This window comes from Bubalus bubalis, chromosome 11 (genome assembly GCF_019923935.1).
Source record: "Bubalus bubalis isolate 160015118507 breed Murrah chromosome 11, NDDB_SH_1, whole genome shotgun sequence".
NCBI lineage: Eukaryota > Metazoa > Chordata > Mammalia > Artiodactyla > Bovidae > Bubalus > Bubalus bubalis.
Window position 1 is genome coordinate 89290251 of NC_059167.1, and position 22946 is coordinate 89313196.

The 22946-nt window shown below is 50.8% G+C and overlaps 1 protein-coding gene across 3 annotated transcripts in view; it reads right to left on the reverse strand.

The window, feature by feature from the left end:
• SMAD6 (SMAD family member 6) overlaps positions 1–2946 on the reverse strand; it is a 77281-nt gene extending 74335 nt beyond the window's left edge. The window contains exon 1 of one of the 3 annotated variants that reach the window (XM_006050227.4): positions 1011–2946. In XM_006050227.4, the coding sequence (XP_006050289.1) occupies positions 1011–1827 (817 nt within the window). In that variant the 5' untranslated portion in view covers positions 1828–2946. The remainder of the gene's footprint in view (positions 1–1010) is intronic. The other 2 variants (XM_025296276.3, XM_006050228.4) reach the window with 2 other exon arrangements.
• Positions 2947–22946: the final 20000 nt, after the last annotated feature.

Below are 22946 nucleotides of genomic sequence, written 5' to 3' on the forward strand. Positions count from 1 at the left end.
CCCGAGCCCCCCGCCATGCCACCTAAGATGCATACACCCAGACGATGCTACAGGCTAAAATGTGTGATCCCTGTAGTGCAAGGGGAAGGGGGTGAGGATGCAGGAGTCTCCATCTGTCCTCCCCTCTGCTCCAGCATCCAGAGCCTGCTCAGGTAAGCAGGACTGGGTAGATCACGTGTACAGAAAACCCCAGGAACAGAACAAAGAAGGGGAGCGGTTCTCAAAGGTACTAAAATAGCCCGCTTCCTTCCCTACCTACACACCTCCAGGACTCCTGATTGTCTAGAAAAGCTGGACACAGAACTGAGAATGATGATGACGGAAGGCCCTGGTATTTGACACCCAAGGGATGCTGGCAACAATCAGAAGAAGACGGTAGTCTTCACTCTGAGAAAGGCTACCCTGCAAAAGCTTTGCTCCAAAGTATAGACAGGAACAAGTGGGACAATTTACGAACACCTTTGACTCCAGCCATGAAGGGTCTACACCAGAATTTACAACTTGCATTTACTTGGATCCGACAAGTATACCATAGGTATAGGCATATGCACACAATGCCTCAGGCCGCGGCTCGGACTAGGGGTAAATGAATTGGGGGGTGGGAGGGTGTCTTTGGCCTCTCCTAGACCTGCCCTTCTCTCCCACTGTCTACAAAGTTGGGGTCTGCCTTAAGTCCCTGAGGCCGCACAGAGAAAAGTGCAACGTGCACCTTTCTGAGTTTGTTTAGTCGCCGAGTCGTGTCCGACTCTTCGCTACCCCATGGACGGCAGCGCGCCCGTCTGAGTTTGCTGAAGCCTTGATGAAGTTGCCATTTGATGTATGCGCCCACATACCCACTACCCGGTTTTGCTGCCAGGGTGAGGCGCCTCCACTGGGAACTCCCACGCCCCGGGGCACCCAGGGGAACACCCGCAGCTTCGCCCTCCCTCCCGAGTGTCAAGGGGAGAGAGAAGGCCACGGAAGGTGGCTGGAGGGGAACCGCGAGGACCCGCCGGGCGCGGCGTGCTCACCTGGCCCGCAGAGCCGGCTGAAGTGGTAGGGATTGCAGCACACGGTGGGGCCGTCGGCGGCGGCGGCGAAGCTGTGGCAGCCGCACAGGGGCTTGAGCTCCACTGCGTGCTGCAGGTCGGGCCAGCGGAAGAGGCGTCCGAGCAGCAGCTGCGGCGGCGCGGGCTGGCCGCCCAGGCGGAGGTCGGCGCGCGGCACCAGCACGCAGCCGCCCGGCACGCCGCCGCGGGACTCCACCGCCTCCAGCAGCGTGTCCAGCGAGCGCTCCTTGAGCCGCTTCAGCAGAGAGTACGTGACCGTCTTGAGTTCCTGCTCCAGCAGCAGCAGCCGCGAGCGGGCTTCGCGACTCCGCCCGCCGCCCTCTGGCTCCTGGGCCGCCCCGACCAGGGGTTCGCCGGCTTCTCGGGGAGCTCCGGCGGCGTCCCGCTCCGAGAAGAGGCAGCAGGTCACCGTCTCGCAGTCACTTTCGGGCAGCCAGCCCTGGCCTCCCAGCTCCCCCACGTCCAGCGAGGAGCCTCCAGAGCCGGCCCCCGGCTCGGACATGGGCCTCGGGGGGCCCCCTGAGCGCCGGCGTCTCCCAGCGCCTTGGGCGCCTCGCTGTCCCACCGCGTCCCGCGGCCGCCGCAGGGCTACCGGGCGGACCTCGGGGCGGCCGCAGCCTCCGCCTTCTCGTGCCCGCGCGGCCGGCTCAGCTCGGCTGCCCACGCTCCCATCCTCGTCGCCACCGCCGCCGCCGCTGCCGCCGCCTTCCTCCCGGTCGGGGACCACACGACTTCGCCAAAGTCGCCGCACCAGCCCCGAGCGTTTGGACCTGAACATACGATATCCTTTGGCGCCGGGGGAGGGGGGCGAGGCGGTCTCCGGTTACCGGGGGTCCGTTTCCTCAGCGAGGCGCCGGCTGCGCGGGCCGCAGCCCCACATGAAGCTCTGCCGCCGGGCGCCGTGCAAACCGCGCACAGCTTGTCGTCGAAGGGGCACCGCAGGGCTGCAACATGAGGGAGCTCGCCGGGGCTGGACGGCGTGGAACGCGCGCACGCCGATCCGCAGTCCGCGCCCGGCCCGCGGCTACATGGACCCCGGCGGCCGGGAGGCTCAGCAACTCCAGCCCCGGCGCTTTAGAGGGACTGCAGGCGGCGCGCCGCCAGAAAGACCCCGCATGGGCCGGCGAGCCTTCAAAAGTTGCGCGGCTGGTCCATGAGCACAAAGCGCTGGAGCTGAACTCCCCAAATGTGTCTGGAAAGCCCTGCCTTTAAAACCCAAGCGCTTCACTACATGGGTTTTTCCTGCAGGATCCGAAAGGCAGGCTTGTTGATGATACCCTCGGCTTCCTTCTTACTCCCTGCAAAAAGAAAAGAAAAAAAAAGGGGGGGAAAGAAAAAGAACCCCAAACAAAACCAAAATCCCTGGAATTGCATGCACGAAAGGCCAACTCTGTCTCAGGTCCCAGGCGCTAGATGCACTTGGAGCGAATTTCTCCTGAACGCGGTGTCAACACATGAGTGGAAACTGTAAAAATCCCAAAGAGCTGCTGGGAATCCTTAATTAAAATGCAATCCACCGAGGCAGAGGTCATAGCCCGCCCCACGCTGCACTCGGGCGCCCAGGACGCTGCGGCTGCAGAGGTCGCCCCCCTCCCCCTCCACAAAAAGTGCCTCCCGGTGGCCCCGCGGTCCCGGCGAGGTCTGGCGAGGCAGCGCCCGGCGGCTCTTTCTCTCGGCTCGACTCCCTCGCTCGCTCCCCGACTCGGCTCTCTCTCTCTCTTTTTTGTTCTCCTCAAACGCACACTGAGGGCCCCCGGAGGAGCGCCGCGGAGTCATTGGCTGCCTCCCATCATATGCCAGTCTAGACACTTTGGCGGCTCCGCGGCGCTGATTGTTGCGCAAACAAGGTTTCAAGTTTCTTAACTCTTAAAGGAGAACACGTCCCATTGCAGGGCCCGAGGCTCCAAGGGGCCGGCTCCCGGGGCGGGCCGAGCCCCGGCCCCCGCCCCACGCTTGCCCCAGCACCACCCCCCTCCCCCGCCCAGGGCCTGACAGCGCCCACGGCCGGCTCTCTGGCTCGCGTGCGCCGCGGGCACGGATGCGAGCGCGCGCGCGCGCACACACTCACACACACGGTTGCACAAACCACGGGCAGGCTGGCTGCGCGAGAGTTTGGTGGACCCACTGAGACTCGGACGCAAACGGGGCGCTTTGCCTCTCCTTGGCTTGTGCACAAACTTCAAACACACGTTGCACTTTAGAATTGGTACAAACCCCCATCCCAGGGAAGGCTAATAAAAACGGGTGTGCGTGTGTGCTTTCCTGGCTTACGTTTTTTGGCAGTAGGGGGCGGCTGATTTGTTGGGGTGGTGGGATCTAACGTGGTAGCACGAGGTTTCCACACCCCCTGCTCAAAGTCGGGGGTAGTCTGCTGGGCCAGCCGGGGGGCGTGGGATACCTCACGCAGAGGGACTCTAGGCTTGCTCGAGGTAGGGAGTTACGGAGGGTGGGGTGGAGGCTGGGAACGTCTTCTCTCGGGCTCCTCTCGGTCGCCAAGTCTTTCCCTCAGAGCTAGGCGGGCCGCCAGCCGTCCGGGCCCCCTCGAGGCTGGGTGACTCCTCCACCCCCTTTCCTTCCCCAGTTTATTCTCTGCACCACAAAGAGGGATGTGGGTAGGGCTCGTGATTTCCCCAGCGACGTTTCACCATGGAAATGGGGGTGAGTTGAGGGCCCAGATCCCTTCTGATCCTGGGCAAGCTGGTGGGGGCGCGGTGGCAGCAGCGGACCGCCTGGCGCGGGAAGGGTTAAGGCCGCTCTTGCCCCTGGAGCCGGCGCGGCGGGGTACCTCCTCGGGCGCGCTCTCTCGTCCGAGGGTGGCAAAAGTTCAAGCTTGTAAAGTCGGGATTGGCCCCGCGCGGAGGGAAAAAAGGCCTGGTCCCCCCTCCCTCTCCGGGCGCGGCGCCGATTGGCCCGGCCACGGGGCGGGCGCCGCCCTCTCCCGGGCGCGCGGCGGCACCGCCCCCGGCGTGGCGTCCCGCCCCTTTCCGGGCAAGAGCCCGGCCCCGCACTGAATGAAATAAATTCCGCTACTCTCATTGGCCCGGGGCTGGGCGCCATTCCCCCGCAGGGGCGAAGGGGGCGCCGGCGCGCGGGTCTCGCTTAGGGGTTCCCACGTGTGGGGCTGGTCTTGTGAGGTAGCCGCAGTGCGAGTCCCCGGGGCCGCCCCGACTTAAGTGTGCGCTGGGGGAAGGGCAGTGTTTGCTGGACGGGCTCAGCCTTTGCTAAGCTTTACCTGGACCAGGTACTGTTCAATCTGCGCCCTCTGGGAGAGGCGGTTACTCTGGCGAATGGAGGGCCGGGCTTAGAAGCTTCCTCACCCGCATCCCCTTCTGCGTTAGCCAAGACAGAATAGCTGTCTTGGCTTCCTTTTCTGGTTTGAAAAACGGAGATGATGATGCCTGTCCTGCGTTCTGCACGGGACCATGAAGCCCCTATGAGATAAGTGCATGTAAAGTGTACAAATCGCAAGCAAACAGTGAATTTTCACAAGTGAACAAAACACCAGTGTAAGCAACACGGAGAGGACAACGGACCTTGAGGCCTCTTTTCAGTCACTTCTGGCCCCTGGGGAAACTAGTGCGTCTTAAAATAGGAGAAGAAATTTGATGTAAAGTGTTTTATCAGGGTATCCTGGTTTGACTTGGATTACAATAATAGCTTGCGCTTACTGTGGGCAAGGCCATGTTTCAAGCATTACAGAGATTTTAGTCATTCGCACAACAGCCCTGATAGATACTATTACCTCCATTTCACAGGTAAGTAAACTGAGGAGCAGGAATTAATCATTGACATGAAAATAGTCTTCAAAGTGCTAAAATGCTACCGCAGAAGCATCAGCCGGTATGTGTGCTCACCCTAATAGCAAGGAAGTGATGTGGGTCTGTGTTGCCAGAGCATATGCTTGAGGACAGTGCTTTTCACACTGTGGCCCATTGGACCTGCTGAATCAAAGCATTGTGGGGTAAGGCCCCAGACTGCATTTAACAACGCTTTGGGGGTAGGCATAGTTATTAACCATTAACTTATAGTTAAGGACACTGAGGCACAAAGACCTAAAGTAACTTGTACAAGCTCGTATGTAGTGGCAGAGGCTGGATTTCAACCCAGCCAGTTTGGGGGAAGGGGTGTATGTGACTGGAAGCTGAAGGGAAAGGACAGCAAGCAGACAGATTACCCCTCAGGGCTTCCACAAATGCTCAGCACCTACCCCTGGAGTCAAACCATGTCTCCTTCCCTCTCGTTCCCCAATTCCTCCCTGAGGTACCAGGACATTCCTTTCTGAAGGGTTCCTGGGGGAGCACCCTGAGGGACGTCAGGTCTGTGTTTGGGGCCTCAGACTAAGGAAAGACTGAAGCAGTAACCTCCCTGGGGAGGGCTGCCTTCTTCCCTGGGCAGTAATTTGGACAGAGTTTGCCTTCTGCTCACCCAGAGATGAGGCATTGGGGGTGGGGTGCCTTCAGGTGCCAGCTAGATGACACCTAAAGAGCACGGAAACCGGAGTGTGCCAGGCCTGAGTTCAGTACTGATCCTGCTTAACCTCCCTTGGCTCTATAAGCCTTGGGCTTCTCAACTGTAAGATGGGAATAGGAATCATGCAACAGATGGTAACCAAAGTTCGGTGACATGAGGTCCCAGAGTCATGCCTCATTCCAGGAAGACCACGTCTCAATAGCGATACTATCAGGAAGGGAAGGATGGTGACAGTCAGTGCCCTTGTCCTTGGATTTCCAGGGCCTATCCAGCCTGGCCTGCGCCTGCCTGCGTTGTGACCACTAGAGGGTGCGTGTGGCAGTGCCCAGAGGGCAGGGCTTCCGAGCTTCAGCCTTAGGTGGTGGTGGTTCGGTTGCTGAGTCGTGTCCAACTCTGCGACCCCGTGGACTGTTGCAGCACCAGGCTCCTCTGTCCTCCACTTGTCTCCAGAATTCGCTCAAATTCATGTCCATTGAGTTGGTGAAGCTATCTAACTGTCTTGTCCTCTGTCACCCCCTTCTACTTTTGCCTTCGAGCTTTCCCAGCATCAAGGTCGTCTTCAATGAGCCGGCTCCTCCCATCAGGTGGCCAAAGTATTGGAGCTTCAGCATCAGTCCTCCCAATGAATCTTCAGGGTTGATTTCCTTTAGGATTGACCGGTTTGATCTTGCCTTCTCAAGAGTCTTCTGCAGCAGCCTAAGGACACCTTTCTAAACCGCCCCTCTGGAGAACAAGCTCAAATTTCCTTGGGGTGCGGGAGGGGAGAAATGTAGGGTCCTAGCTGCCGCTCCTCAGGTTTCCACAGTCATGTTACTCACAAAGTAACTCACAAAGAAGTAACTCTGACCCCTCAGATTCAAATCTGCTCCTTCCCTGTTGTTCTAACATTCCCCCAAGTACCCTGTGTTTTCTCACGGTTAATAAACCCATACAACCTGATGGCAATTCTCCTCTGTCTCTGGAATGTAAGTGCCGCATGGTTAGAGATGGGGAAACTGTCAGGCACAGGCCACCCACAGCCCCACTGGGCGAGTTAGAAACAGGCCATTTGATGCCCCTCTGTCTGTACCATCGGGCTTCCCTGGTGGCTCAGACGGTAAAGCATCTGCCTGCAATGTGGGAGACCCAGGTTCGATTGCTGGGTCGGGAAGATCGCCTGGAGAAGGAAATGGCAACCCACTCCAGTACTTTTGCTTGGAAAATTCCATGCATGGAGGAGCCTGGTAGGCCACGGGGTCACAAAGAGTCAGACACGACTGAACAGCTTCACTCTCACTCTATCTGTACCATCAGAGAAGCTAATTCACACAGGACAGCACTTACCCCATTTCTTCTCCCCAGTCCTTAGCATAACACCTGTCGCATAGTGGGCATTTTTTATCTGTGACATGCTTGGTTTAAAACCCCTTGCTTCACCAAGCTCCATGCTCAGGATCATCTGGACCAAACACTTATTTGCACTATCATCAAATCCCCCCAGATTTTGTTCTTGTTCTTACAAAATCATTTTTAAAGCAAACAGAGAGGTTAAGTAATTTGTCTTTGGTCACACAACCAACAAGTGACAGAAATGGGACTTAAACCCAGGGCTGCTTGAGTTGAGTGTTCTTCTTCTTAGTATCTGGCCCTAAAAAAGGAAACACGGTCTTTTGCCTTTGGGATGTTTCCATGCCTCTGCATGCTAAGTCACTTCTGTTGTGTCTGACTCTTTGCGACCCTATAACCATAGCCCACCAGGCTCCTCTGTCCAAGGGATTCTCCAGGCAAGAATACTGGAGTGGGTTGCCATGCCTCCTCCAGGGGATCTTCCCAACCCAGGGATCGAACCTGCAACTTTTATGTCTCGTGCATTGGCAAGCGGGTTCTTTACCACTAGTGCCACCTGGGAAGCCCGGATGTTTCCACATTAGCTAGGAATTCACAAGGCATGAAACAGCAAAAAGAATACAAGGCAGAGCTTGGTGGTGGGAAGTGCCAGGCTCTAGAGGCTACTGCTTATGAACAGAGGCGTCAGAGACAGAGTCTGGCTGCCTCTTGCTATGGTGAGATGGACTGGCAGGGAGACTGAGTCATCCTAGTCCACTTCACAGAAAACTAATGGATAAATCAGGGCTTCCCTTATTAATTCCCAGGAAAACAACTATAGGCCCAACAACAACTGGCTAAGTGGTATCATCTGCCCCTTTAGAAGGTTAAATCTCATTGGTCAATGTGGTCCCAAGTGGGAGAGCATGGGTACCCTTTGGGGATGGATAACCCTTCTGAGACTTTGATGAATGCTGCAGACCCTTTCTGTCTTGAAGAATGCACACAGGCACGTATTCACCCACATGACACATACTCATCTAGTTCCTACTGGGTGCCAGGCCATGTTCCTGGTGCTGGGGATACTGCAGTAAGCAAAACACAAAAATTCCTGAGCTCAAGGAGTCCAGTGGGAGGACAGATAGACCATAAACAAAATAATCGTATCCAGCATCTTGGAAGATAAACGTGCCAGTGTTAAAAATAAGAAGAGACAAATGCCAGGAGAAAGTGGATGTGGTTCAGAGAAAGTGGTCAGGGGATACTTCTCTGGGAAGGTGACATTTGAGCAAGGTCTCAATGGTGACACTGTCTGACACTATCTGGGAGATGAATGTTGCTCAGAAAACAGCAAATGCGAAGGTCCTGAGGTGGGAGCGTGCCTTGCATATCCCAGGACCACCAAAGAGGTCATGAGATGAGACAAATACTGTGGGGGGTGGGGGGATGCAGATTATAGGGTACCCGGGCCATTGGTGGGTCTTTGGCTTGTCCTGTGAGCTGGGAGCCCCTGGAGGTTCTGAGAGGAAGGCCATGATCTGCCTTCTGTTTGACTGGCTCCCCCTAGTTACATGGAGAACAGATGGCAGGGCAGAGATTGCAGCCTGGTGGGAGATCGTGGCCCAGGAGAGGCCATGCTGGCATGGGGAGAAGAGGTCAGATCCTGGACATATCTGAAGATAGAACCAGTGTGACATGCTGTTACACAGACTTGAGAGTGTGAGAGAACATCTGAACAGTGTAGACCCCTTACTGACGTTTATTTACTTAATTTTAAAAATCAGTTCACCACTTTTATTTAGCCTTGTCACAAGCAGTAATAGCCATGGAGTCACAAATGTGCTAGTTAAATTTATGACTTTAAAATAAATACATAAAGGGACTTCCCTGGTGGTTCAGTGGCTAAGACGCCACGCTCCCAATGCAGAGGGCCTAGGTTTGATCCCTGGTCAGGGAACTAGGTCCCACATCCCACAACTGAGATTTCACATGCCACAACTAAAAACTGGGTCAGCCAAATTTAAATATAAATATATATAATGATAGGGGCTTCCCTGGTGGCTCAGTAGTAAAGAATCTACCTGCCAATGCAAGAGACAGGTTCAATTCGTGGTCCGGGAAGATTCCACATGCCACAAAGCAACTAAGTCCATGTACTACAACTACCCAGCCTGTGCTCCAGAGCCTGGGAGGTGCAACTGCTGAGCCCATGTATCCTAGAGCCTGTGGCTCCCAATAAGAGAAGCCACTGGAAGTCCATGCACCTCAACTAGAGAAAAGCATGCACAGCCAAAAATAAATAAAAATTTTAAATAATAATAATGAAACAAATATATAAAATCAGGAATCCCTGGGAATCCAGTGGTAAGGGCTCCATGCTCTCATTGCCGAGGGCCCAGGTTCATTCCCTGGTTGGGGAACTAAGATCCCACAAGCTGTGCGGTGTGACCAAAAAAATTTTAAACATAAAGCATTTCTTACAAAATAAATACATATATACATAATGCATTAAAAAATAGGTAGTTTATCTGTGTATCACCTGAATCATCCTAATAACCATCTGAATACATGCAATGTTGGGAATGCCGGTTTAACGAATTCCTAATATCACCTACTTCTAGGCTTTTTTGTTTGTTCACATCTTACTTTCTCTCAGAAGGACTTTTCCCGGTCCTGTCTACAATTATGGAACCTATTATTACCACAGCCTTTACAGGGTAATGCCGTGCCGGCAGCACGGGGTAATGGTTCTTAACCATCATTTTGTTGAACCGAACAGACCTGGGTTCAAATCCTGTTCAGTTACCTCTCAGCTGTGTGACCATGGGCAACCTCCTTAACTTCCTAAAACAAAACCCAATTGGGTGCTATTATTATTCCCAGATTAGAGACTACAGATGGGGGGCCTGACACTTAACTGGTAATAATAATATTGGGAGGTTGTTTTGAAGATGCAAAGGTTTAGTCCAGTGTCTGGCACCTAATAGGTGCTCAGCACATGGGAGATGTTGTCTTCCCAGGTAGCGCGGTGGTAAAGAATCGCCTGCCAATGCAGAAGACGCAAGAGATGCAGGTTTGATCCCTGGGTTGGAAGTATTCCGTGAAGAAGGAAACAGCAACCCACTCCAGTAAGCTTGCCTGGGAAATCCCATGGACAGAGCCTGGCAGGCTGCAGTCCATGGGGTCGCAAAGAGTCAGACATAATCTGGCGACTGAGCACGCACGTTAGCTAAATAAGCAAGGAGTTAGTTGTTTTATTTAACCTCTGGGAGACTCAATTTCCTCATCGATAAAATGGGCCTGCTTGACTGCGGCAGGAATAAAGTCTTGGCACCCTGTGGGGCTCAGCAGCTCCTGGGAACCTAGAGAAACTGCCCTTCCCAATGCTGCTGGTCACACCCCTTGTGCTGCCCTTAACCCTCCACTATCTAAATAGTCTAAACAGCTCAGAACAGGACAGGGAGGGGAGCCAGAGGAGATTCTAGAACCAGAAAAAGAGAGTGATTTGTCCAAGATCACAGGGCTGCTTGGAGGGAGTCAGAGGTTGACCTGAGGTTTTCTAGCTCCCAGGGCTCTTTGCCCCTTATCCCGGTGCCTAAGGCTTCTCACCCTAACTGTGCAGTGTATGCAGAACAGGAGATAAAAGGGCAGCCTTGGGGTCAGACTGCCTGGTTTTAATCTTGGCTCTGGTGCTTACAGGGTGGCCTCGGTCACTTTACCTATCCTCTCCAAGTTTCAGTTTCTTCATCTGTAATATGGATTTAATAATAATAGTACCTGCCCTGTAGGGTCATTGTATTGATTGATATATATGCAAAGCATTTAGAGCTGCTACTGTTATTTTGCTCCTCCTGAGTGTCATAGGAGAGGGCAATGCCCTGAACTTTATCAGGCTTCAGAAATACCAGGTGAATGAATGAACAGAGGCGTGAATAAGTGAAGTCTTATTCAGCAACAAGTCTGGTTGTTAAGAGGACCAGAGGTAGTGACACAGAGAGCTGGGTGAGGACTGTAGCTTCGCTGCAGGGAAACTGGATTGCCTTCATCCATCCTTCTCAAACTAGCTGAATCCCTCGAAGTCAAAGGATTTTTCTGAAGGGCTAATTTGACTCAAAGAGGTTGGAGAAATTTACTTTTACATTATATTTGCAATGTATCCCATTTTACTATTAAAGCTAACCTAGATGTATCAGGGAAGAGTATGCAAAATGAAGGGGCTTTTTTTATCTTTGAACAGAGATGAGAGATTCCTAAAGAATGTCACAATCGCTGTGAGCAGCACCGGACTGTGACCCCAGACCTGACCCCCGGCCTGAGCCCAGGCCTCGTGGTGGAGGAAGCTCACTCTCCTTAGCCTTCAGCCAAATACAGGAGCCCTCATCTCAGAGACAACGCCCGCGAGCAGGGCTCATTTGAGTTCTTGACTATAATTCAGCTGCTTGTTTCTATAGGGCCCTTGCTATGGGTCGAAGGCCTTTAGTGCAAGGAGCCTGCCCCTCAGGGACTGGGAGATTACTGGATAGTCCTTGTTATTCAATCATTCCTCCACACCACAGCCAGAAAAAGGTTTCAAGCGTTTCTCTCTCATCTTGAGGCTCCCAGACTGAGAACCCTTCAAGCCCCATGACCCAGGAGGGCAAAGAGTCACTTCCCAGCCCGATTAGGTGTAGGTCCCCTCTCATCTCCCCTCCCATCACGTGGACCCTGAACAAGAGAAGGCCTGCACCCCAGAACACCCCTAAAGTTCTCCTGTTTCCTGCCAACTGACACCCAGCCTTTGTACAGGCTGGTTCACCTGCCTGCAATGCTCTTCCTGCTTTTCTGCCAGTTTTTTCCTCTCTCTCCTGAGAGACAGGCCTGTGGCTGCCTCCCTTTTGCTATCTGTACAGCCCTCCTTCCCAGGAACGCAAGTGATTGTCCCAATCTGAGAGGCCCCCAAGAGCAAAGCGTGAATGCTCCTCCCCTCTGCACCCCTAGCCCAGCACCCAGGAGGTGCTCCCAAAATTGGGGAGAAGGAATTTAACGTAGATAAATATGGCCACTTTCACCTCCCCATGGAAGTTGTCCCAACTTCCCCTCCCTCACAGGCTTCCCTGGTGGCTCAGTGGTAAAGCATCTGCCTGCCAGTGCAGGGGACACAGGTTTGATCCCTGGGTTGGGTCCATCCCCTGGAGAAGGAAATGGCAACCCACTCCAGTATTCTTGCCTGGAAAACCCCACAGACAGAGGAGCCGGGCGGGCTACAGTCCATGGGGATGCAATGAGTTGAGTACGACTTAGCAACTAAACAACAACCCCTCCCTCACAGTGCCCGCACCTCTTGATGCTGTGATTCCATTTTATATGCAGACACACACATGTGCTTCCACAAAGGGAAATAATGTATATATACAGTTATTTAATGCACAATTGGAAGAGTGGGAGTTATGCTCCATAAGGTGACTTTATAACAAAGAGATTGGAAACAAGGTTATCAATAAAGGATCTAGTTAAATCAATTACTGTATATCATCCAGCTATTGAAAAAGAATGAGGCAGCCCTCAGTAAGAAAAGATCAAGATATTAAGTAACTAAAAACAAACAACTCAATGAAAAAATAGTCAGAAGACCTAAATATACATTTCACTGAAGAAATCATCCAGATGGCCAACTGGCACAGGTAAAAAATGCTCAACATTGTAAATTATTAGAGAAATGCAAATCACAATCACAAAGTCTGTATCAAAGAACCAATATCAATCAAATGGCTTTCATCAAAAAATCTATGAATAATAAATGTTTGGGAGAGTGTGGAGAAAAGGAAGTCCTTCACTGTTGGTGGGAATGTAAATGGGTACAGACACTATAGAGAACAGTATGGAGGTTCCTTAAAAAACTAAAAGTAGAACTACTGTATAATCCAGCAATCCCATTCCTGGGCATATATTTGGAAAAGATGAAAACTCTAATTGGAAAAAATACATGCACCCCAGTGTTGATAGCAGTACTATTTACAATAGCCAAGACATGGAGGCAATCCAACTAGAGAGTAGCCTCTGCTTGCCGTAACTAGAGAAGAGCCCCTGCAGCAACAAAGACCCAAATAAATAACATTAAAAAAAAATAAGAAGAGATAGAAGTAAGAACTGACCACAGTGGGAGACAGCATCCTGTCCTGTCCTGCTCTTGGCTTCCTGTTGGCACATCATCTCTTCCCAGCCAGACCGGGACACACTTGTTGCTTTTGTTTACTTCCCAGAGCAGCGTACAGAGGGTGTGTAATAAACATTTCTTGCCTCAGTCCCCACTAGCACTCGCTGTGCTCTGGGAAGGGCTGGGGGACACAATGGTCAGCAACTTCCAGGACCCAGGACTCTGCACAGGGCTGCATTGTGACTTCCACAGTCCCTAGACACTTTTGTCTTCATGGGTACCTTCTTCCATAAAAAAAAATTTATTTTACAAGTGCTTTGGCATATGTAATTGACATTACATTTGACAAATGTAATCCAGGCTGGATTCATTGTTGTATGTTTATCGTTATTATTTCTTTTCTTCTGATTTCAAACAAAATGAAAACTAAAACATTTTCTAGGCCCCTTAAAATTACCATGGGCCCTAGGCAGTATGTCTGCCATGCCTGATGGGTAAGTGGGCCCCAGGCCTGTGCCCTGGGCATGGCTGGTGTTCAGTAAACAGGCACTGCTTCCAGGAGCAGCCTGGCCAGGGAAATGCACGTGGCCTTTGGAACCCTAAAGGCTTGGGTGTGATCCCAGCTCCAGTCCCTACCCACTGAGGCTCTGAAGGCAATCACTAAGGTTTCCTGAGTTCAGTTTCCTTCCTGCTGAAATGCAATGTTGCCATGAGGATTAGAAATATAACAGAAGATGCTTCACAAATGCCCAATATTATTAGTTGATTTGTCTCCAGGAGGGAGTGGGTGCTCTGAAGGTAGCCCAGGGACAAGGTTGGCTTGGATGACACCAACCACAGTCAGAAGTCCTGGCCCCTTCAGGAGAGGCAGAAGGGAGGTGGTGGGAGGACATGCATTTACCTGGTTTTAATTATACTCCTAGTATATAAACTCTTATATATTGATATAATCTTTTATATAAGTATATACATAGACTTTTAGACATAAAAGATTATATATAAGTATATATACTGAGTATAAATATATAAGACTATAAATATATATATCAAGTATATATACATTATATACTTATATACAGTATCTATGAAGCTATGTACTCAGTATATATCTGGAGCAGATAAAGATTAAAATTCAGAGCCAGGCCTTTGCTCAGGGGTTCTCAGCCTTGACTGTGCATTGGAATCACCGGAGAGCTTAAAAAATACTAAAGCTCAACCCCTACCCCAGACCAATCAAATCAGAATATCTAATGGGGGGGCTTGGTATGTGGGTTTTTTTAAGCTCCCCCAGGTGATTCTAATTTGAAGCAAGGCTGAGCATCCCAGGGGCCATTCCTGTGGATGGAAGGAGAAAGCTGTCTTATCCAGCAGACAACTTCTCATCCCCACAACATCTAAGACCATGAACTCTTAAGTGGCTGCCAGAGGTAGACTGAAAATGGGGTAAAAGTAACTTGTAGGAGGCCCTTCCGAGGCCCTGCACCCATCAGAGTATTCTTTTTCTCTGGGCCAGCCTCCCAAATTGCATAGATTCAGGCAGCACCCAGCCTAGATCCACCCCTGTGGATGCCTCTTTCAGCTCAGAACCTTGCTGGGTCCTGAGACAAGGGACCAGAACATGCCCCCATCTGACAGGGCGGGTAACAAAGAAGACGGGGGACCTACCCCCACAAGCACTAAGTAGGTTTCTCCAGGGTGGGCTGCAGACCTGCTCCACTTGAGGCTCCTGCTGCTTAGTCAGTTCAGTCGTGTCCGACTCTGTGCAACCCCATGGACTGCAGCCCACAAGGCTCCTCTGTCCATGGAATTCTCCAGGCAAGATAGTGGATGGGTTAGCCATGCCTTCCTCCAGGGGATCTTCTCAACCCAGGGATTGAACCCGGGTCTCCTGCATTGCAGGCAGATTCTTTGCCACTGAGCCACCACGGAAGTCCCCTTTACTTGAAGACCTGAGTGCTATTCATCTGCACTCCTGAGCCACTCAAGATCTACTGAATTGGCATCTCTGGATTAGGCCAGAGGCTGCATCTGTCACTCTACAGAGGGAATTCTCATGCACAGGTACATTTCTGAGTCAAGAGAGGACCATAGTCTATGTCTTGATTCAGGAGGAGGCTACACAGTGTACACATAGGTAAAAAAACTTCAAGGTTTACATTTACTATGTGTACTTTATGTGCTCAACCTAAAAGCAAAAACAAAAAGAACCAACCAACCATGTGCCTGGAGCTTTAGGAAGGAGAATCAGGGGAGGCTGTCTGGAGAGGGGCTCTTTGAGCTAGGTCTAGAACAGGGAAAGAACAGGCAGCAGAGCAGAGGGAGTTGGGAGGTTCACTGGGGAATAGACTCTTGCAGCCATAGCAGTGGGGGAGGCAGGTAAGAACAGGAAAATGGTTGTTTTTGAGGCTTTTTCAGGTAGCTGCCTCATCCCCACCCAGCAACAGGGTGTCCTCAGAGGCCCACAGGCTGCTGTGGTCAGCATAGGTAGCCCATGTAAACTCCCAACTTGCTTCCAAGAGCATCCAGGTCATTCTCCTACAAGACGGCATTGTTTGGGGTTCCAATGCAGGGCAAAAAAAACAGAGAGCTCAATTGTCCCTGTCATAATGGGTATATAATTTATAATAATGTCAGCTATTAAAGGATTTTTAGTAATTAACTGACAGTGGTGTGCTATTTCACTGCATTTTTGCCTGCCATAATGATCTTGAACTTTACAAGACAGTTTTGAACTTGCTCGAAATAAGTCCCAAATACAAAGAAGGGCAGGGTCATCCCAAATAAGGGGTAAAAGATGTTGGACAAAATGGAGCTGTTCTCCTCCCAAAAAGAAGGTGAGCTGTGCAAAATCAGGAGGATCGCAGGCCCACTGTCTTCCCAGAGAGCTATACAACCAGTCAAATGCCTGGCCGGAGCAGCAAACAAAGCAAGTCAGCTGTTTCAGAACAGTGTATTAAGTTGCATTCTTTTTGATACACTTTGTTTGCATGATACACAGCTAAGAATATTTTTCGCAGGACTCCCATGGTCGTCCAGTGGTTAAGACTCCACAGTCCCAATGCAAGGGGCACAGATTCAATCCCTGGTCAGGAAACAAAAATACTGCATACTGCAGCCAATAAAAAATGTTTTTAATGTTTTTTTTTTTAGTTTTTTTAAAAAGAATATTTTTCTCTTCGCCAGAGAAATATACTTTTGCTCTCATGATTCTCTTGGTATATTTTTTGCTCTTTCTGATTTTTAACAAAATAAAAGAGAGATTTCTTTCTCCTCTTAATAACACAAGCCCAGTGATAAATAGTAACAGAGAGCTGGAGAGGCATCAGGGAGTGGTGGGGTCTGTGGGAAACTGATGCACTCAGGCCCAGTGTAAATGAGGATCTGCTATTCCACTCCAGACAATCAAGACTGCAGGCTCCTGGCAGAGACTGTTAAGTGCCAATGGCAACCCCAAGTCTTCCTCTTTGTTTTTAACAGCAGAAAGATGATTTATTTTCAGCTGGGAAAATTTCATCCTGGGAGAGAAGGACTACTTTGGCTTGAGCACAGTCACATGACCATCTGTATCCTCCCTTGCCCTTGGTATAGCCATGCAACTATCTGGACAATAAGTTGTAATTATATGCGTTGTGCAGGAGTTCTGGGAAGGCTGCATAAGCAGAGTTGGCTCATCTGGAGGCCCCCTATGTGACTTCAACTTGTTCTTCTCTGGCCTAGAATGTAAGTGTGATGGCTGGAACCCTGGAAGCCATCATGGACTATGAAGCAACCTTTGCAAATGGGAGCTATACACTGAAGACAACAGAACAGGGAAGCCTAAGCCCCGATGGCTTTTTGAATCTGCCTACCCAGGCCTGAGCTGCCAATTTCTCTCCTGGCTCCTTTTATATGAGAAAGAAACATGTATCTTATTTAAACTACTGTTATTTTGACATTTTCTGTTATAATCTGCCCAACCTAGTTCTAATTAATACAGCTGGGCTCACTATCACAAGAGTTCAACTTTTCAAATTTAGCCAGATTATATGAACTTGTATGTGACATAGTTTGATGTCATACATGTTGGAAACTTTATATAATTATTTAAAATTATGAACATGCCAAACAAATTATGTCTGAACTGCATTCAACCCAAGCCCCACTGTGGACTATACCATTGATGATAGGTATTAAGACTTGATAAACAGTCATTTCTCTCTTTTCTGGGAAGATAGTTGGATTGTGTGTCTCCACCCAGTTGAACGCAAATGTGTCCATGTGACTTGCTTTGGCCAATAAAACATGAGCAGAAGTGATGTGCGATACTTCTGGGCAGGTGATTTAAGAGCCAGTGTGTGATTTGCCATATTCTCTTTTCCCTGCTGCTGTCGTTATGGAAACATATCAACGCAGAACTTCCTACAGCTGGACGGTTGAGTGACTTTGAAGAACAGAGCATCCTGATAACTCATCGGGTACTACCTAAACACGGTTATAGTAAAGCCATTGGGATTGGGGGGATATTTGTTGCCGCAGCATTGTCTAACTTATCCTGACTCATCTGCCCTGCAATGACACTGGGCCCACACTGCTAACCCAGGATAATTCCCCATCTCAAGGTCATCTGATTAGCAACCTTAATTCTACCAGCAACCTGAATTCCCCTCTGCCACGTGACCTAACACAGTCACAGGTTCCAGCGATTAGGATACACAGTTGAGGGTTCCAGAGGTTAGGACACAGACATCGTTGGTGAGGGGAGCGTTGCTCTGTCTACCACCCCCTGTCCCACGCCAGGAGCAGTAATGGCAGCAGTATTTATCGAGCACTTACCACGCTCCTGCCAGCGCGCCCAGTGCTTCTTTTCCTGAACAATCTCATTCGTTCGTCACAACCCTAGGAGGATAGTTCTCCTGGTGTTCTCATTTCACAAAGAAGTTAAGCAATTCCCCAAGTCTACCCAGAGAGTAAGGGCTGGATGTCGGAATTTGAACTCAAGGCTGTCCAACTGAAGCCAGGGTCCCCCCCACCTGCTGCATCCTGCGAAGCCACCAGGTCTGTTCAACTAGATGTCACTCCTCCTCTGTGCTTCCATGGCTGAGTGGCGGGTCTCTCTTGTTTAAATGATACTCTTCTGAAGTTTCAGTTTTGGGCAGGCCACCTCCCTACATCAGCTGTCAAAGTAATAAGAGCAGTTACTTAATGAAAATCTACCCTGTCCCAGACCCTTTGCATACAACGACTCTGACACCCTGGTCAGAGTTAAGGCTGCTAAGGCTGGTCTTGTTTCCACTTTCCAGAGAAGGAAACTGAGACTCAGACAGGCGAGGGTCAGCCTCCGAGGTCATTCGTGTTAGCACTGGAAGTTGAACACAGGCCCAACTCCAAGGCCAGTGCCTGCTTCTGTGGTTGTAAACACTTGCTGCCTTTGTAAGCATGGGAGAGATATAACATCTTATGGAAAAACCTGAATGAACTTGTCGACCAACCCAATAACTATCATGAGCTGAGTTTAAGCTGGCAGTGTAGTCCAGTGGTTAAATTGGGGGTGCTGGAGTCGTGCTGCTGGGGTTCAAATCCCAGCCCGCTCACTTTCTTCCTGTGTGACTTATGCCTTGATTTCCTCAACCGTAAAGTGTATAATGACAGCACCTATCTCACGAGGGCTGTTGTGAAGATTAAATGACTTAATGCATCTCAAGTGCTTTTGACAGTCATTGTCCCATAGCAAGCAGTATGTAAGTGTAGCTTTAATTGTGGGGTGGCCTGGTCAGCTGAGCGTCATGCAGGACCCCCTGCCCCAATGTCCAGTCATGTCACCGGTCCTCTGCTCCAGTCTGGTTAGAAAGAAAGGCATCTTTTTCTGTGATATGTTATGACCCCAAACTAATTAAATAGAAGGTTCTCTGGAAGACCAAAAAAAGATAAATGTTGAGAAAATATTTTATAAACTGTAGAGAGAAGTGCCTGTGTTGGGTATCACTGACCATAATGAAGTGCTTAACAATCAGGCTGGGAAACCATAGACCCACCAGAGGACCCAGTGTCGGCCGTCTCAACGTGGGGCCCCAGGGAACAGAGAGAGAGCAGGCAGCTGTCATATTTCCTCCTCCCCTCCCATCTCCGCACCCCAGCCCGCCCCCATCCATCCTGGGGCTGCAGGAATGCGATGGTATCTCAGCAAACAGACAGTCTGTTCCCACAGGAGATGAGGCCGCCCCCAGGAGGCCCCACTCTCCCAGCCACTGTAAACATAAGGGTCTGTCCTCTTTATCAGCTTGGCTCAGCAGCAGTGGAGACAGTCTGCCCGCTGGAGAGTCCCTGTGCAGCGATAAGCTGCTGGGCCCCTTGTTGGCGGCCCTCCTGGGGCTGTAGCTGGGCTGCCCCAGCATAGGAATCTTGGGGCTGGCCTGGCTTGGGGCCTAAACACCTCATCCAGGGGCTGGGAGACTGGATGCCTGAGCTCTGAGGACGTTAGCCACTCAGATGAAGGAAGCAAAGGCCCAGAGTTGTCAAGGGGCCAGGCCACAGAGTCTGCAAAGCCCCCAGGAGCTGGCCAAGACTTCTGAACCTGTTAATTACATGGCTTTAAAAGATATCTTTATCCTCCTCCTCCCTCATCATCATCATATTTACAGACCATACATATTGATGATCGTTTTACCCACAGTATTTTCCCATCCACACTCCATTCAGTGAATTAATACACAGCAAGTGCTCAGCACTGGGCTTGGTAAGGACTCAGGGAAACTCACCCTGCAGAGGCATAATGTAGCAGTGTTCCTGTCATCATTCTTGTGGTGCAGACAACCCCCAGTCCCTTAAGATAAAAACAGCCAGCTTTTATCTGGTCATACCTATTGTGTCCTCGGTTTCTCCACTGACTGGACGTGGGGAATACTAGAGAGAACAGCATTCTCATTTGACGGAGGCAGGAACTGAAGGGCCCAGAGAAGTGAGGTGATTTGCCTAAGCTGCACAGCCAGCATGTGGCGCGGCTGGGACCAAGCCCTCAGACTCAAAGTCCGACAAATCCCTTTCCATCCTAGCCATCGCCTGTGCTGTGCTGCTGCTCTCAGTTGCTCAGTCGTGCCCAACTCTGTGGGACCCCATGGACTGTAGCCCGTCAGGATCCTCTGTCCATGGGGGATTCTCCAGGCAGGAATAATGGAGTGGGTTGCCATGCCCTCCTCCAGGGGATCTTCCCAACCAAGGAATCTAACCTGAACCTGAGTCTGCTGCATTGCAGGCGGATTCTTTACCTTCTGAGCCACCAGGGCCCACAGCCAACCACGGAGGAGCCTGCACTGGGTCTTGGATCCCTGTCCTGGATCCTTTCTGGGGTCAGGCAGAGGCAGATCAAGATCCTGGGGGTGGGGACGGACTGACAGTTCTCTACAGCACGCATAGCACTAGCGAGCAGCCGTGAATCCAACTCCAAAACAACCAGTACGGCTGTGAACCCACAGGATGGGCACCTGGGTGGGAGCCCAACACCCTGGGGTCCAGTCCCAACTCTGCGGTTTTCAGGGTGCTGACCTGGGTGGGGCTGGGCACTTCCCCTCTCTGGGCTTGGTCCCCAGATCTTTACTTCCTTATCTATAATATATCACCTCCTCTGCCCTGGCTACCTCCTCCAAGAATTGCTGGATGAACTAAATGAAACAATATGCATTAAAAGCTCTGGTTTGGATCTCCTGATTAAAATGCTTTCTCTTCCTGATCAGATGAATTTCAAACCCCTGACCATCCTTTAGTACCCAGTTCAGATGCCTCCTGTTCCTAGAATCCCTCTCTCTGGTCTCCCAGTTGGGCACAACCATAGCCTCCTTGGAGCTGTCCCTTCTCTCCTGGGGTATTCTCTCCCTTACATGGGGTCAAAGTTTGGGACTGATTTCTCATGGGATCCCCAAATCCTAGTATGGAGTCCAGCACACATTAAGTGCTTGATAAAGTGAGTGAGTCAATGAGTGGACTACCAGAGAGTGGAACTGTCTCCCTTCTCTGTCTATGAGGCTCAGAGAGCATGTCTCCTCCTCCTCTTTGGGCAGCTCACAGTGGTAGAGACCCCTGAGAGGCAAATCTTCTTGAAAATTGTTTCCTTCTTTTGCCATCTCCTAGTCTCAGTTCCAGATCCTCGTGTGTTCCCTGGGGCTCCCAGGATTCTATCCTGACTCCTTCCCCTGGCTTTGAGGCCCTTTCCAACCTGTCCTCAGTCCCTGCTCAAGCTCTTCTCTAGCTCATGGTCCCAGGAGTGCCCTCTGCCTGGACCTTGCTCTCTGTTACCAACACTCACAAAAACATCTCCACTTTCACTGAGTCTACAATGCAACCACCAGCATCACCATCTGGGGACTTCTGTTGCCTTCTCTCTTCTAAATGCACCTCCCCCCATCTCCCCACAGGTGCCTTCTCATAGCCAAGGGACCTCCAGGTTTGCCTTTGATTCTCATGAATGGGTCCACCATCACCTCCCCCACACACCAGCTGGGCCCTGCAATCTCCCCTCACCCATAACACAGACTGTGATTCTCAGGGTGGCAGAGGGATAAGATGGACACTGAACTGGAATTTGGGACATACAGAATGGCTCCCAAAATGTCTTAAGTTTTCTCCAGGCCCTGTCTTCTCCCTGTGCCCACTGGAGTATCCTACCCCCAGCATCCACAGGGCCCTCAGATCCCACATCACGAGGCACCCCTTTAGTCCACAGAGGCTATGGCCTCTCTGCCGCCCACCCCTGAACACCTGCCCTGTTACCACCCTTACTCATGAATGCTCACTGAGCGTCTTTGCACCAAGCATACCATTCCAGGTCCTGGGCAGGGACACACCAGGAACTTTGATTCTGATGAAGAAAAGGATGGAAACAGACAATTAAACAAAAATGAGTAAAGTATAAGACTACTTTAAGTAAGTTTTGTTATAGATAAATTTACTGCCATTGAAAATAAGGGCCTAGGTTTAAAAGAAAAAAAAATGCCAGGATGGATTTTGGGAGTGTAGGGTGGAGTTGCTATTTAGTGGGATTATCAGGTAGACCTCCTTGAGAAGGTAACACTTGCTCAAAGAGTCAAAGGAGGCATGGCGGTGGACCTTAAGGATTCTGAGGAAGAACAGTCCAAGCAGAAGGAACAGCAGGACAAAGGCCCCTGTTTGAGTCCATGTTGCCTCTTCTGTGCACCTGCATTTTCATCTCTTTATTTGGCCCTGAGCAGAATTCAGGAGGGGCTTCCCTGGTGGCTCAGTGGTATAGATTCCACCGGCCAATACAGGAGATGCAGGTTCGATCCCTGGGTCAGGAAGATCCCCTGGAGTAGAAAATGGCAAGCCACTCTAGTATTCTTGCCTAAAAAATCCCATGGGCAGAGGAGCCTGTCAGACTGCAGTCCTTGGGGTCACTAAGAGCTGGACACAACTTAGAGAGTAAACAACGACAGAGTTCAGGTGTGTTAGAGGAAGCTGCTCACCTGGTCACCTGTCCTGCTGTACCAGGGGCTCCCTGGGGCAGAAACCCTGTAACGGTCAAGTTCATAGTCACCTCAGACCCCACCCTGACATGTCCAGACACACACACACCCAGACCCACACCCTCATGGCCAGACATACACACCCAAACTTGTATATAGAGATCCACACACTATGGTCAATAGAGAGGCCTCAGTGATTGTCTATTGAGATGAACTGAGTGCAGAGTAAATAATAATTAAGTGCACCCAGCCCCATCTAGTTTACAAAGGTCTCCCTTATGTCTGCTCTTTGAGCTTGAGAACTGGGTGGTTATTAAAGTGAGGCTCAGAGAGACCAAGGTGAACAGGCTGGTCACTGGTATTTGCAGTACTGGAACCCAGCTCTTCTGATTACCATCCAATATGTTTTCATTAAAAAAAAAAATAGATCAGACATGAACGTAGAACAAAATGTCTACAGAAGCAAGTGTCCCTCTTCTCCCCACGCTCCCCACCCTCCTGCGAGGCACTCAGCTTCCTCCGTAGAGGCAGAGTGCATGT